Consider the following 16,863-nt stretch of genomic DNA (forward strand, 5'->3'; position numbering starts at 1 on the left):
AGATGAGCTGACAAGTCAAGCCAGCTTACCTCCTTCAACTGAGTCATCACCACTAGATGTGCATGTCGACTCTAACTGGCTGAAGGAGGGAAGCTAGCCAGCGGAATCACTTTAGCCTCTGGTCTTCAAAGTTTACCAATGTGATTGATGTGCTAACTACTGACTTGCTTATATCAAAGAACTGGTCAGAGTCCACTAAAAAAAACCTCCTGATTAGATCTCCAGCTAATGAAACCTTGAGGCGGGACCAAGGTAAACGAACAACTCAGAAAATAAGAAGATATTTCGTTACAAATGGTATTTGTCACCAGACATTAACTAGGACATTTGTATTTTAGTATGCAAATATATATTTTGTGCACTCAAATGACTGGTTCTTACTAGTGTGGAGAAATAAATACAGGGTCACAGTGGAGGTTTTTCACAGTGACCATTCATGCAAGTTCCAACAGGAAATGTGTCATGTTAGTTGCTGATCAACCTGTTATTCTTTAGAAATATTTAAAAGGCAACAACCATGAAGCACCATAAATGTTTACTAACAAATCTGTTAGCTAGTAAATAATCAAAGAAATGACACAAGGTGCATATTTTTTCTAAGAATAATTTGTGATTTATATAACAATTATTAACGCTACTGATCAAAGTCAATAACAACTGGTATTCAACTTTTGAAACTTTTTGAGAGAGTTAGTTTTGCAGACTTCGTAATTTGTCAGACTTTTCCACTCTAACAATGTCTATATGTGTTACAATGAAAAAGGTATTGACAAGTTGCAATTACTCAAGTCACACAAATATTTTACAGGTAGTTTAATATAGTTTAGGCGGAAGTTTTGCTGTTACTATTAATTGATTCACTAGCTAACGTCAAGGTCATGTGCTATTATGTTCCTTCTATTTCTATAAATTTGGTTTTAATAAACAATTTTTTATTGTAATTATAGCGAATTTGTAGTATTAATATAGAGTCAGGACACAAAATATTTTTAAGCTCATCCTTGATTATCGTTACAAAATGTTTTATTTAATCTGAGAATCATAATAATAACCTAATCTGTTATAACAATTACATTACTACGTTATCATTATGTGTCGAAAAAAACTATGGCTTTCTGTAAAACTGCTTTGCCGAAATAAGTCTTTACACATTAATTCTAGATTTTGTTCAAGTACAAAGTTCAGTCAGTATTTATTAAGACTTCACATGTGTCTGTTCATATATTCTAGGCAGTAAACAGCAGCCTTCATCTTTTTGTAACAATAAATAATTACCCTACAGGATGAATTTATTCGCGGTTTCTGAAAATTGCCATTTCATTCATATTCGTGGATTAATTTATTCGCGGCTGAAAACTGTCACTCTTTATGAAGAGTTAACCCTACGCATGCGCACATTGCGTTTCGGTTTCTATTTAGCTTACAACTATGGGTCGATCGTGCTAAGCTATAATTTTTTTGCTGTGTTTAGAGGTTTTCACTAATATTCATAGATTTGGAGGCCTTTGATGAACCAACAACTTGTGGTAAGTAATGAGTTTTTTTTCAAAACCATTCACTAAATTAGTTGAATTTTACTTTAGTTTTTCGGTAAAACGGATTATTTATTTTTCCATCCTTACTGCTTCGTTATTGGTTTTAGTGTGAAAGAGAGATTTTTCATCATAGCCTACATGGAGGCATAATGACTGCAAGGGTGGTAGATGTCATTCTTAGAAGATCACCAATCTTTCAGGAAGGTCTTGAAATATATGTAGAAGTGACCGCAGCTGCTAACGAGAAGAATATATATGTTTTAAAAAGCGAACAAAAAACGCCTTCATGAGCACAAATTTTTGGCCAACCGGCAGAACTTTGCAATAGTAAGCCATGAGGAGGGTTCTGATGATAAGTTCCTTACCAGCCATGTAGTAGCGAGATAATCGACTTTAACATCTACCCACGACAGTGACAGCGATATAGAGCTGCTATCACCAAAATAACTAGTCAGAGAGCACCATTACACGCTAGTATTCACTTATCAAGAGTACCAGTTTAATTTTATTGCTAGACAACTGCCATATGGACTAAGCTGTTTATATTTACTCCATTCATCGTTTGTAAAATATAATTTGTATTTTCAATATTTTATTCGTACACTCAAGTTTGTAATAAATTATAATATATCTATACATGAAATGAAATATACAATATAATCATGTTTGCTGCAGCGATTTTAAGGAGTTGTGGTTGATGAAGACTGACTGGTCGCTTCTCTGCCAATTTTCCTGCCTTGATGAATATTACTACTTGTCTTTAGTTTTCGTAATCGGAATAGGTTATGTTTCATTCTCAATCTGCAGTAAACACAAAAAATATTAATACATGTAAGTGTTAAGGAAGTACAAAAACAATAGCTGAAGTATTTAATGAAAGTGATCAGTTTTTAAACAAAAGAATTAACTAATGCAGTTAATTATAGAAAAACGTATCTGCACTGTAAATCAAATACATACCTTAATGTCCATATCAGAATCATTATCGTCCTCAACTACGGTGTTAGAGATTGATGGAGTTGATTTCAATGTCAAAAGACTGTAGGAGAGATTTTTGCGATGACAAAGCCATGCTGAATAACTTGTACCTTGTATAACCTTGTAACCTTGAATATTTTTGTAAAGAAGTTCGATGCAATGGCAATAAAACTCGCAGCCCCGGCGATGATTTTAAAGAAGTTTTGGAACTCGGCTACGTTTAGTACTTCTGCCTAGCGGCTATATTTGCGATGACGCCATTCTGCATATCTTGTGACAACCTTGAATATTTCTGTAAAGAAATGTGATGCATTAGCAATGGGGTTAACTCAAAGCCCCAGCAATGATTTTTAAAACGGTTTTGGAACTCAACTACGTTTACTATGTATGCCTAGTGGCTAGTTTTTAATTTTTAGGCGGTAGTTATTCTCCCTTGTGATTAAAAATAGAACTAATTGTTCACGGAGTTCAATAATTCGCGGAATTGACTGTTCGCGAAATTGTGATTTTTCATAACCATCAAATATTTTCATTCTGTAGTGTATGTGTATAGACTCTGTCAGTTTGTATCTTCTTTAGTTTACTAGTAAAGTCTTTTTACAGCAAACTTATTCGGTTCTAAGTGTTTTTAAATTGACGCGATGAAACAAGGTTTGTGATTTATTGTAACATATGAATTTCAATGAATTAGGAACAAGAAAGATTTGCGTATACCAAATTTAATACATGTTTATTCAAAAGTGAAATTGCCTCTCGCAGATGTCCTTCATTATATTTCACTGTGTATAATGTTTGCTCAACATGAGTGTCTCACTTGCACCATGGACTCATCATATGCACTGTTCTTTTCAGCTTGCTTACTATACACTGTTTATAGCTATCAGAACTACGTAGAATGTACGATGATCTAGAGAGGCAGCTAGTAGAAAACAGGAGGACCTCAAAGGAACAGCTAGTAGAATTCATAGAGAGAGATATAGGAGTTAGGATGACAGAGATGAACACTCTACTTCTGCTGCAAGATGCTAAGTTCAAGGACTCACATCAGGTAAGTACAGGTTTTCATTTTAGTCTTTCATAAGGAGTGTTTTTGTCACTGTTTGTGTGGAGTCAGGTGATTGTCTGATAATCCACTTTACATGGTCACTGCTTGTAGCGGATCAGTAGTGGAACTTAGCGAAGTTTTGCATGTTTTTACAATTTGTGTGGATATTGTTGACCACATTTTGTGTATATCATCAAAGATGCATTATATATATATCTTTTGAATGGAATGAAAAAGAAATTTTGTGAGAGGGTAAGGATGTGGGATTTTTCACCAGCCTACCTGTGCTTAGCCAACTATCAATGAGTTTCTCAGGTTTGTTTCATGTAGTTATTAGTTTCCTTATAAAGTTTCACGAAACACATGAAAACTGCAAGATAATTGGAATGCTCAGAAAAGTCATTGTTAATTGTCATAGTGCTGCAGAATTTCAACAATTTTTTACCTATTATATCGTTTTGGTTATAGCTGAAAAAAGCATTTCAATTTAGACTATTTTATCCGACAAACACAGTTTTGATTTCTTGTGCTGGTTCTGCGCAGAATTATAATTACTACTTCATACATTATATAGTAAAAATGTGTATTATTGAACAGGTTGATATAATAAACAGTTTCACAGTGACATATAATGAGATCAAGAGATTTATAGATGAAGATCTACCTTCTTTGACATTGACCAATCAAAGGACACTCTCTGCTCAGGGTATGTCATGCGTATTAATCTACTCATGCAGCAGACCAGAAAAAAAAATTTTCTTTTTGAATAATTATAATAAAAAATTGCTACCCCAAACCTCAAAAAGTCCAGTTTAATGTGTGAGTGTAACCTTTTTGAACTCTCAAATTTAACTTTTTTTCCAAGATACATGTAATAACAACATAATTATTTTTCGTTTGTTTTCTTGTTTGTTGCTTTTAGCTCAAGTGCAGGAACTAGAGTTACAGATAGTAGATGGTGCTGCTATATCTGTCTTTCTACTCACCCCTCCAACATCACTTGAACTCAAGAAGGAAGTACCTGTGCCATCAACATTCTACACAGTGACTCATAGTAACAAATTTACATATGCTGGTGGAAATGGGTTAACTCTATACAAAATAGATGAGTCAGACAACTCAATAACTTCACTCTCATCACTAGAAGGAAAGTACATAGATGGACTGTGTTTTTATGATGACAGACTGTATATTCTAGTCGATCCATATAAAGTGCTGGTAACTAATAGGAATGGTAAACTAATCACTAGCTGGGATCACTCTGATTCCACTAGAATAAGTGTCAACAAGCTTGTTGTAACCAGAGATAAAGTAGTAGTCCCTGATAGGTCTAAGAAATGTCTGACAGTCTATTCACTAGATGGACAGGTTATTAAACAGATTCCTTGTTTACAAGATAGTGGATGGGATACAATAGCTATGTGTGCCCCTGACCAGAAGTCTGTAGTTGTTTCATTCTGTAAAACATCAACAGTTTTTAAAGTGAATATACAGACAGGAGAGACAGTGTGGACTTATACAGAGTTGGATAAGCCAGGTGGAGTCGCCAGTTATAAAGGGGAGTACATCCTTGTGACAACTAAGCAATCAAAGCAGACAGAGATGCACATACTACAGTCTGATACTGGTAATTTTTGTATTTGATTGATTAATTATTTATGTTACAATTAAACGTATTAAGAAGTAAATTTCACCTTTTGTTGACAATTTTTGCATAGAATGTTTATATTCCTTGAAATAGTTGTTTAATTACCACTGTGCTTATACCATCGGTATGGTTACATTAGTTCACTACGTTAATATATGTGTTTGAAGTAGCTGGTAAAAAGTGTCTAGAAGTAAAGTGTTGTGACTTAAGTGGCTTGGCTACATAAGGAAAAATTATAGCATAGGTGGTATAATAGTCCAACACCCTGATTGGTTGATTTCATAGAGAATCTGTGATTGGTTTCTACGGTTTGAGACCAGTAGTTAACTTGTAAATTATAGAGTTCAGGTAGATAATAAATTGTTTCTTGAGTAAATTGGGGAAATCGTTGAAGGATGGAGGTGAAGGATATGCCATGTCTGGACATTGTGTTTGTAGTGATTATTCAAAGTTAGACTATAGCAGTATTAAATTATAATAGCATAAAGCTATCGACTATGAAAACAGTGGTGAGAACTGAATATAGCTGACAATATAGTATCGATGAAATGCTCAAACAAATAATACGAAGAAAAATATATAAAGTATCTGTGAAACTTTGCTAAAAACATTAGATTTCATCACTTCATTAATGATCCATACTAGCAGACTACCTAACAAAATGCCCTACTTTTAGATTTCACTATTGAGCTGTTAGAATATTCTTTGCTGAAATTACTAGTCTAATATTAGAAAATACCACAAAAACTGAGGTAAAGTCGGAATATATCTGACAAATGAGTGAAACGGTTTTGTGAATTGCTCAAGTAAATTAAATTAATGAAAACTAATAAAACATATTTGAAACATTGTCAAAAAAGAATTATTTACATCACTTTCATACTTTGCTATTATTTTTTGATTTTATATATTTTTTTCATTAAAATGTGAGAATACTCTTTGCTGAGAGTATTAACATGTAGGTTCTCTACTTTTTGTAGGCAGGCGTCTGGGATTAATTTCGGAAGTAATTTTGGAAACCATTGTAGCAACCAAGTTGAAGGATGTGCCATGTATGAATATTGTGTTTGTAGTGATAGTCTATGGCCAGGTAGCAACAACATGATCGTATGGTGCCAATTAGATAGCCACCAAAAAAACTTAGATAAAATCTGAATAACTCTGGCAATTATAATGTTGGTGAAATTATCAATGAAATGATACAAATAACAACTAATAAACTGTCTGTGAAAAATTTTCTAAAAATAAATTTATTTGTATCCCTTTATATATCATACATATTAGAAAAATTCTTCACGAAATGTTTTACCTCCAGATTATGTTATTGAAATGTGAGGTTGTTAGGAGTATTACTATGTAATTGAGGTGCTATATTTCTTTATAGGCGAGCATCTTGGGAGGCTCATTGATTCTGAAGAGAGAAGTTCTTCAAGAGTTTATGACATGTGTATATCAGGAGATACTCTGATAATACCGAGATATGATGAGAAGAAAGTACTATACTATCAGTTAATGTAGAAGAGATGAAATAATTACAAGCAGTGATTATAAAAAAGCAAGCATTGGACACAATGGAGAGCATTTTCGGTATTTGCAAATTATTTCTTGCTTCTTATCTCCTTAACAGTTGGCTTTCTCACACAATACTGTGTTATGTGATGTTTTCATAGTGTCTTCAATATCTTACACGAGGTGACAAGATAACATATCGGTGTATTACCATGGTTTTTAAGTTATATAAACAAAGTGTGTTAGTATGATAATATAATGGTATATTAATCTTTTGGGACATTTAAAAAGATTTTGAAAAATACATTAACACAGGATGGTTCTGGAAGTTAAAATTTTCATGCTACGGATTATAACTCACCATTTTGATTTATGACTCAACGATCTAAATTTGTAAGTTATCAATGTCATTAATTCTTACTTTTATTGGTGTTGTTTTTTTTACACTGTACTATTTAGTTCTGCTGTTCCATTTGCTCTGCTTTATTCACTAATCAGTTTTAAATTTGTATAGGTATTTATTGTGGCTTACCTTAAACAGGAAAGAATAGCATGTGTACTTATAATGTTATACCTCGGACATACATGATCATTATTGGCCCCTGATAGGAAGCTGACTTTCACAGTTTGAACTTTGCTATATTTTGCATAGAGCTTCTGCTTTCTGTATTTTTAATATGAGTTGATATAAAATCACACAACATTTTTAGTTCAACTCAATAAATTATACCATTAATGATAGTAAAACAAAGCCAAGCCAGTTACCATATTACCAATTGCCAGACATCCAAGAGTTTACAAATAGAGAGAGAACTTTTCAATCTGTGTGGAGACTTGAAATATCACAAAGTGCAGCCATTGTTGCAAAAAATTGCAGAACCTAATAGCAACACCAACTGCATCGCCATAAACTTATCAAACTGACATAGCTTTCAGGCAGACTGTGGTAAAGTGCAGCTACAGACTTGTTAGACTTTAAAAAGAATGATTATATGGCAGTTGTAGGCTACTACATTACTTGCATAGAATTCACATGTCTCACCAATATGACAATAACGGTAACGAGTAACACTGGCTGGAAAATACACATTCACAGAACACAAGATACCAGAAACAGACATATCAAGTAATGTACCAATTGTTAATGATAATATTCAGATATTAAAGCACTGGGACAACAATTGTGACAATGCTTAAGAGCTGCATAAGCTCAACCAAAGGATTAAAATTTGCACTTGTGACTTACAAAAATTTGCCCATTTACTCAAAATCTTCTCAGCAGATCTTATCCACCCAGTATACAACAAACAATTGAGCATTTTGTAAAAACAGTCAATGATTATTTGTTCTAACCATCCTAACACTAGCCTCGAGTGCTACTACTACTTAGTTTTGCTGCTCCATTTGCTCTGCTTTATTCACAAATCAGTTATACTTTTTTATATGTATTTATTGTGGCTATACCTTAAACAGGAAATAATAACATTTGTACTTATACTGCTATACTTTGGAGATACATGATCATTATTGGCTCTTGATAGGAGGTTGACTTTCACAATTTGAACTTTGCTATATTTTGCTTAGAGCTCATTCTTTCTCTATTTTTAATATGAATTAATATAAAATCACACATATTTAGTTTAACTCAATAAATTACACCAATAATGATAGTACCTGATGTCCTATAGCACAAGATATCATGACTATAAAGTATGCTGAATACGATGATGAACTCTGCTGAACATCTATTTTGTGTAATGTAGTTTCCATTACAGTGCACCCTCGAGATACGATGTTAATCCGTTCCAAGGTTGGCATTGTATAGTGAAAAAATCGTATGTAGGGGTATAGAAACCATTGTAATTACACAATGCAAAGAAAAATAGTAAAAATCGTCCAAAATTTTATAAAAATGTTGTACATATTAAAAATTAGTAACAAAACAATATGTTAACTTTACTAGCTATAGCTACCTACAGTAGCTGCATTGTATTAAGTGCACCTAGTGATTATAACTTGCAAAACTGTCAAATGTAACTTCATGTGTGTACGAAATGCAGCACGCACAGTAAGGAGTTCTTACTATCAAGACATACGTACAACATAAGCTTTTAAATCAATTCAAATATGTTCAGCTTACTAAACACACATTCAAAGCTAGTTAAAGCTGAGTTTCAGTATGTATTTTTAACTATTTCATTAAATTTTGACTTCTCATCACTAAAATCTTTTCGCTTCCCAGCTTTTACTATAGCCTTTAGCGAGTCTGGTTAAAACCTTTTTAAACCTAACTGGACCAAAAAAGCCGTGCGTTGCAGTTCTCAAACGTGGCCTCTCGTACACTTGACCGTATAATGGCCATCAAAAAATGAAACTTTATTTGCTATACAGTAGTGTACGCACATACCTTTGGAGTAACTTGACTTGAGCCATTGATCTAGTTTATTATTTTTGGGTTGTGAAAAGCAGAACTTACCAGGAAGACACAACTTTGCTGCTGGTACAGAGAGTGCTCAAAGAAAATAAGCTAACTTAGTGCGGGTTATTACTTATTGAGGAGGATGCTTGCTCGTGCACTGTAAGTGCTAGTGCAGAGCAGAAAATTGCTAGCTAGCTAACATTTGTAAAAAGGCTCAGAGAAGGTTTTACAGTAGTTTGTCTTGAATGAAACGGGCACAAAAATCAATGTGCCCATACATACAGAGGTTTGTATGTATTTATACCCTAAACGGCATGGTTCTAGCATTTTTTAGAAAGTAATATGGATGCGTCGACTATCTTGAGTAGCTAGTTATATATGAGTTACATACGATGATTTGTATTTACGTAGTAAAAAACAGGCCCATCTGAAAAGACATGGTTAAACAAAAAAATAAAACATAAAATCAAATTGAAATAAATAAAACATAAATGTAATAAAAAAACACAAAAAAATGCCAAACAAAGAAGATAAAAAATGATATACATTGTACAGTAATGTTTTTATGTACCAGTTCACATCAGTAAAAAACCACTTAACACTTTTCTGTCGATGTAGGTTTTTATGCTTGTTTACATTTGAAGTTTTTTCAATAGGAGCTATTTGGTAAAGCATTACATGAATAGTAATTGTTCCCTCGCTATTAAAATTGTTGGGATTCCAATTAGTCTTGTGATACTCATGTCGGACTTGTTTGGAATAAGTTTGTTAGTTGTAATTCATAGATATTTTATATTATTAAGGTGAAAATTATAAAATTTGTACAAAATAATGTGTATGTTACGCTATAATGATATATTCACACGAGATTTGGTAGAGTAAACGCACTCAGAGCAGTGGTTCAGAGATAAGCAACTATTATCACCAGCCATATTTAAAAATGTCTCACGTTGGTTGCTAATTAACCAACCAGTTCAACATTCCATTTCAAGTTATGATGAGTTAGTGTTTTTATCGACAGTTTACAATTGCTTTATCATTTATGTTAGGTATTTGGGGTAAACAACATTTTCGTTGTTTTCAAAGGAAGAATAATTATTTATTTAAGCTATGCTATTTAGCATTCTTGGGTTGACTGGCTAATAATTTTAACAATCAATTTATTTTTTTTCATAAAGACTCATTAAAAGAAAAACTGTGGTTTCTTAAGCTGTTTCAATTTTTAAGAGTTAACAACCCAAAGGATATCTGATTTTATGTATACCTTTAACAATTCCTAACTCAAAGGTGAAATTATCTCAGGGTGATATCATTGTTTAAGACACACTTTAAGCTACTTGCACAACATAGATATTCTACTTCAACACCGCAGCACAGATGTAATGTATGCACTATTCTCTTCAACTCGTGAACCCTAAATTTTTATAGTTATCAGAGCTACGTAGAATGTATGATGAACTAGAGAGGGAGTTGGTAGACAACAGGAGGACATCAAAAGAACAGCTAGTAGAATTTATAGAGAGGGATATAGGAGTTAGGATGACAGAGATAAACACTCTACTTCTGCTATAATATGCTAAGTTCAAAGAGTCTCATCAGGTGAGTACATTTTTTTTATTTTAGTCATAAAGTATGTTTTGGTTTATAAACAATTTTTTGTCTAATGTGAATGGCTCGGAATCCTAGTTGTATGGCAACTTTTGGTGAGATATCAATAATGCATGCAATTTAAAATATGTGACAGGTCGTGTCAGTTTCAATACAAACGAGGCCCGATCACAAAATTGTTTTTTAGCCTAATGTAATAGGGAAATATCTCAGCTTTTCAAAACTGTTTTCAGAATTGAAATCGAAGCAACCCAACCTGATGTACAGGTTTTTATCGAAGAAGGTGTTGGTCAATATGGTTGTCACCACAAACTGAGAAATTCGTCTTTAAAGTTGATGGATTGAATTTTAAACAGTATTATTTGTTGACGTTTTGGAATGTTATAGCAACCGCATGCTACAGACAGTATATTTTCATGAATGTTGAGATCTATATGGAAGAGAACATGGCGAACAATATGAAATGGGTCCCGATGATGTCAGTTCAACTCGAATACATAAAAACAGTGAGGTCAAGGTCACATGTCTTGTCGTTGGAAAGGAACACATTATTACACAGTAAAGGAGTTACTACCAAATTGTGTTGCACATTGAATTGATTATTTTGAGCATAAAATTAATGCAAATGTATCAGTGTTAGAACATATACTCAATGCACTCACAGAACTTTTTCTGAGATGAATAAGTTAGGGTCTTTAGGGTAAGACGATCCAAGGCTTCTGAGCCCGGGGAGACAATTTGAGATTAATGTTACCTGTTTAGTAGATAAATTAGGTTTAAGTTAAAGCAAGTTAAAATTGATTAAAACATTATTAAAATAACATGAATATAATATAATAACATAATATAAATAAAAAAATAAATTGATAGCACTGCTGCTACTGTCTATGATTGATGTTTACATTTCTGTATCAGGGCGATACAGCTAGCCTTAGTAGACTTTTTAGTAGTCTTTGGATTCTGCAGTCGTTGCAGCAGACGTATTGAGCTGTAATGGCTGTTGAATGGGCGCTGGGCACACAAGATTTTTTTTGCTCTCATCACATAACTCTGATTTCTTTGAAAAGATATTGCTGACGTTCAACACTCAGACAAGGAGGCGGAATGATTTCAGGCCACCCTAACCTGGCTGACTCTGCAGACATAAGCTGTATATCTTCACTCTCCCCGCTATTGGCATGCTTTTTACTTGGACACTGTCTGCAGCAAAAAAACGAGTACTGCACACACTGTCTATTAGTATTACATTTATTGTACAACATTATCGAATTTCATCATGTTGTACTTCCAACTCAGATTAAGTAACCAAGAACCTTTAGATAGTTTGTGTATGAATAGCGCATGCAAGAATTGCAAATTTTTATTTCACTAATTGATAAAATGAAAAACATACCTCAGCTATATAAGAAAGAGAGGAACTCTGTTAGTTCTGTATTTCCTTTTTAGCAGGCCAAAGCAGTAATCACAGCTGAATTTCGTGTGACCTGCGACGAGAAAATTCAGTTCAATCTCCTTGTGCAGCCCGTTTGCAATGCACCAAGCCATGTACTGTATTACTGTGTTGTTTTTACTCTCGCCACTAAAAAGGGTTGGATATGTATACATAATTTTATCAATACATTTTCAATACAAACATGAAAATTCATAACGTTGGTTGTTGCTTGCATACCAACAGTTGTCAGCGGGGAACAAAGCTTTCTTTTCATCAAGGCCATAGGTCTCTAGATAGTGATGAAAATAGGATACGACGCTGTTGGCTCCTTTTGTCGCGCAGGCAGTCTCATCAATCAGATAGTTCACTTGTGCAGGGAAGGTGTCACAGGCCACTCCAATTAGCGCACACATCCGAGGGGTTTTGAAATAGAGTGGCTCAAGTTGCTGTAGGTTGGCAGGGTAGTGGACCTAAGAATAAAACAAAACAAACATTTGTTGTTTGCTATAGACATGCAAGTACATTGTACATTGTACATTTACTATTTATATTTTAATTTTTAAATATACATTTTGATTTATGAATTTGATTGTTTTTATAATTCTTAATTAGCATTTGCAATTGATAATAGCAAATTGTTAAAACTCAGCAATGATTCAACGTAAAACACTACATTCATAGCCTTATACCTTGTAATAGTCGAGTAATTATTGTTATATTTTGGGCTGTGTGTGCGTTTTTGACAAAAATATAAAATAAGATTTGCGTTTTGTAACAAGAACAAAAAATGTTTTCAAAATGTTTTTACCTACCTGCTGTGCATAATCAAACCCGTAGTGAGCAACAGAAGATCCAGTCAGAGGAGTGTTGGTACCAAGCTTCGCACCTTCTGTTAAATATTGTCGTGACGACAGGATCCCTAAACTACGACTGTTATCAGTAAAACTTAGCTGAAACTTTCCATCTAATCCATCATTCTCAAGATCTAAATCGATCTTAATGCTTCGAAAATCCCTATTACTTGCTTTTTTACACAATAAATCTAAATAATGCACATCGACCTACTCAAATTCTTTCCAAAAGTCACCACCACCGATATCGCAGTGAGACATTTTAAAACGCGATACGTAGACTGAATAACCGGAAATAAAAGATCGCCATTTTTGTCGTCCTTAGCAACCACTTTAAAGTCTGCAAAACAGTCTAATAAAGCATCCTAGCTAATCAAACACCTCAGAAAATTATTCCTGGCATATGGTTCGCCCTAGGAAAGTCATGACCTCAAATTACAAAAGTCTAAGCCGCTGGACAAGTTTCACTTTGAGAGCCTATTGCGCGTTATATGAAATGCCGCGTTTGTATTGAAAATGATACGCGCTGTCATATATATTAATTAAAAATTAAATAATAAACATTCACTGAAAAAATTTGGAGAATGTCTAAGCTTGTGAGACTTGTCTCCAGCCATCACCGTGTTAAACAAACTGTGATACTTTATCGGCAGTAATTTTATATTAAACATAAAAGTTTTTTTATATTACGCATTGCAAGGATCATAGAGGTAGTTTTAGTTATTCACAATGTCTATATACAGTTTAGCTCTAGCTCATTGTTTCCAGAAGACAATTGAAACACTCAGAATATTTCTCACTCTTAGTTATAGCGCTGTGAAGTTTTAATACTTATCACTGAGTTAGTGCTTTTAGCTAGCCCTTGTGAATGCATTAAAATTTTGATAATTTTATTAGACAAACACAGTTTCAATTTGATGGCCTAGTTTAGCAGTGCATAGTATTATAGTTACTACTTTACACATTGGAGAATCACAATATTCAAATTATTCAACAGGTTGATATAGTAAATAGCTTCACAGCTACATATAATGAGATCAGGGAATTTGTTGATGAAGATCTACCTTCCTTGACATTGACCAATCAGAAGACACTTTCCGCCCAAGGTATGTTTTGCATGTTAATCTATTACTTATGTGGTAGAGCAGAAAGAACCTTACAGCTTATTCAATAGTTTTAGTAGAAAACGTCATAAAAACCTTGGAAAATCCAGTTCAATATGTCAGACAAACTAGTTACATTTTAAGTTTAATTTGTTTTTTGCACTAAAATAATAGCATAATAATTATCGTTTGTCTGTTATCTTGTTTGTTTCTTTCAGTTAAAGTGCAGGAACCAGAGTTACAGATAGTTGATGATGCTGCAATATCTACTAACCTTCTTACTCCTCCATCATTGCTCAAATTCAAGAAAGTAGTACCTGTGCCATCAGCATACTTCACAGTGGCTTATCGAGACAAATTCACATATGTTGGTGGAGTGGGAGCAGGCCTAAATAGAATAGATGAGTTAGCCAGCTTGGTAACTTCACTCTCAACACTAGAGGGAAACAACATTAACGGACTGTGTTTCTATAATGAGAAACTGTTTATTCTAGTTCATCCATTTAAAGTTCTAGTAACTGATCTGAATGGTAAACTAATCACAAGCTGGGATCATTCTGATTCTATTAGCAAGCCTATCAACAAGCTGGTTGTAACTGGAGATAAATTAGTAGTCCCTAATAGGTCTAATAATTGTATGACAGTCTATTCACTAGATGGACAGGTTATTAAACACATCCCTTGTCTACAAGATGGTGAATGGGGAATGATGGCCCTCTGTGCTCCTGACCACAAATCTGTAATTGTATCATCTTCTGCGACTTCAACAGTGTTTAGAGTGAACATAAAAACAGGAGAGACAGTGTGGACTTGCGCAGAAGGGGATAAGCCTGGCGGAGTTGCCTGCTATGAAGGAGATAACATTCTAGTAACACCTCTGCGCTCAGTATATGCAGATATACGCATACTACAGGCTGAAACTGGTAATTGTTGTATTTAATTAATTAATTATTTTTGTCACAACTAAACGCGTTAAGAAGTAAATTTCAATAATGGGTTTGCTGAGCATTTTTGTATCAAATGTTTATACTTACTCTGAAATAATTGTTTGAAAACCACACTGCTTATACTATCAGTATGATTACATTAGCTAACTGTGTATATTAATGTGTTTGTTGTTGCTATTAGATAGTGCCTAGTAGTGAAGCATTATGATTCAATTGGTTTGACTGGATGAAGAAAAATTATAGCACCGCGCACCCTGAATGGCTGATTTTATAAAGGATCTGTGATTGGTTTCTATCATTTGAAACCGTAGGTAATTAGTAAACTATAGGTTCTAGTACATAGTAAAAATTTTTTAGAATAAATTGGGTAAATGATTGGAGGGTGAAGTATATGCCATGTCCGGACATTGTGTTTGTAATGATAACTTATGGGTTGGCTATAACAGTATTACATTGTGATAGCAGTTAAATACTGACTATGACTATAGATAAAACTATAGTATTGATGAAGTGCTTAAAGAAATAATATGAACCAAAACTGATAAAATATATGTTAAATAACATGTAAAAATACATTAATTTGCATCACTACATTAATGGTTAATACTAGCAGACTACCTAAAAATGTCTAATTTTCAGATTTTACTATTGAGCTATTAGAATGTTTTTTGCTAGAAGTACTAGTATAATACTATTTAATACAAAAAACGGAGGAAAATTATCAGTATATCTGACAAAGTAATGAAATGGTCTGATGAGATACTCAAAGAAGTTTTATGAATAAAAACTAATAAAATATATTTGAAGTATTTTCAATAAAGTAAAGTAGTCACATCACTTTCATATTTTTTTATTTTTTTATTTTTTATTGAAATGTGAGAATTAATTTAAAGGAAGTATTAATACGTAAGCTCTAAATTTATTTATAGGCAAGCATCTAGGAAGGCTTATTGACTCAGAAAAGAGGAGATCTTCAGGTGTTTATGACATGTGCATATCAGGAGACACTTTGATAATTCCGAGATATGATGAGAAGAAAGTACTATACTCTCAGTTATTGTGAAAGTGAAAATGATTACACACTGAGCTTGTAAAATGAGCAATTATTAAACAGAATGGAAAAAGTTTTCTGTATTTACAAACTATTTCTTGCTCTGAGTGCATCTCCTTGACAATTGACTTTCCCTCACACAATCTTATGTGTTATGTGCCTTCGATATCTTATATAGGGTGACAAGATAAGATAGCGGTGTTTTGCCATAACTTTTTATGTTATACATGTATAAACAAGGTGTGTTAGTATGATAATATACCGGTATATTAATTTTGGTGCATTAAATGGAGTTTTGAAACTAAAATTTTTACAAGACGATCGCTGCAGTCAAAATTTGCTTGTTACAGACTATAACTTACTACATTTAATTATGACAGCGATTTAAATTTATAAGTGTCAGATGTCATCATTTCTTGCTTTTGTTTTATTGTCGTTTTCTTTGAACTATGCTGTCTAGTTTTGCTGTTCCATAAGTTCTGCTTTATTCACAAATCAGGTATAAGTTTGTATATGTATTTAATGTGGTTTACCTCAGAGAGGAAATAATAACATGTGTACTTATACTGTTATACCTTGGAGATGCATGGTCATTATTTGCCCTTGATAGGAAACTGACCTTCGCTGTTTTTAATCGAGATGTATTTTAATAGGAGTTCATATATTCTGTGTTTTTAATATAATTCGGTGCAGAATTGCAAATCTTTTATAGTTAAACTCAATAAATTGTACAAATT

The 16,863-nt window shown here is 33.4% G+C and overlaps 2 protein-coding genes across 2 annotated transcripts in view; both read left to right on the forward strand.

Moving 5' to 3' along the window:
- LOC137387076 (uncharacterized) overlaps positions 1-16,138 on the forward strand; it is a 28,832-nt gene extending 12,694 nt beyond the window's left edge. Inside the window, exons 5-8 of the mRNA XM_068073369.1 lie at positions 3,391-3,561; positions 4,156-4,264; positions 14,347-15,051; positions 16,005-16,138. Of these exons, the coding sequence (XP_067929470.1) occupies positions 3,391-3,561; positions 4,156-4,264; positions 14,347-15,051; positions 16,005-16,138 (1,119 nt within the window). The remainder of the gene's footprint in view (positions 1-3,390; positions 3,562-4,155; positions 4,265-14,346; positions 15,052-16,004) is intronic.
- Positions 1-16,863, forward strand: part of LOC137388405 (uncharacterized) — a 243,550-nt gene that overhangs the window by 95,793 nt on the left and 130,894 nt on the right. The gene's annotated exons all lie outside the window — the stretch shown is intronic.

The sequence above is a fragment of the Watersipora subatra genome, chromosome 2, assembly GCF_963576615.1.
Source record: "Watersipora subatra chromosome 2, tzWatSuba1.1, whole genome shotgun sequence".
NCBI classification, from domain to species: Eukaryota; Metazoa; Bryozoa; class Gymnolaemata; order Cheilostomatida; family Watersiporidae; genus Watersipora; species Watersipora subatra.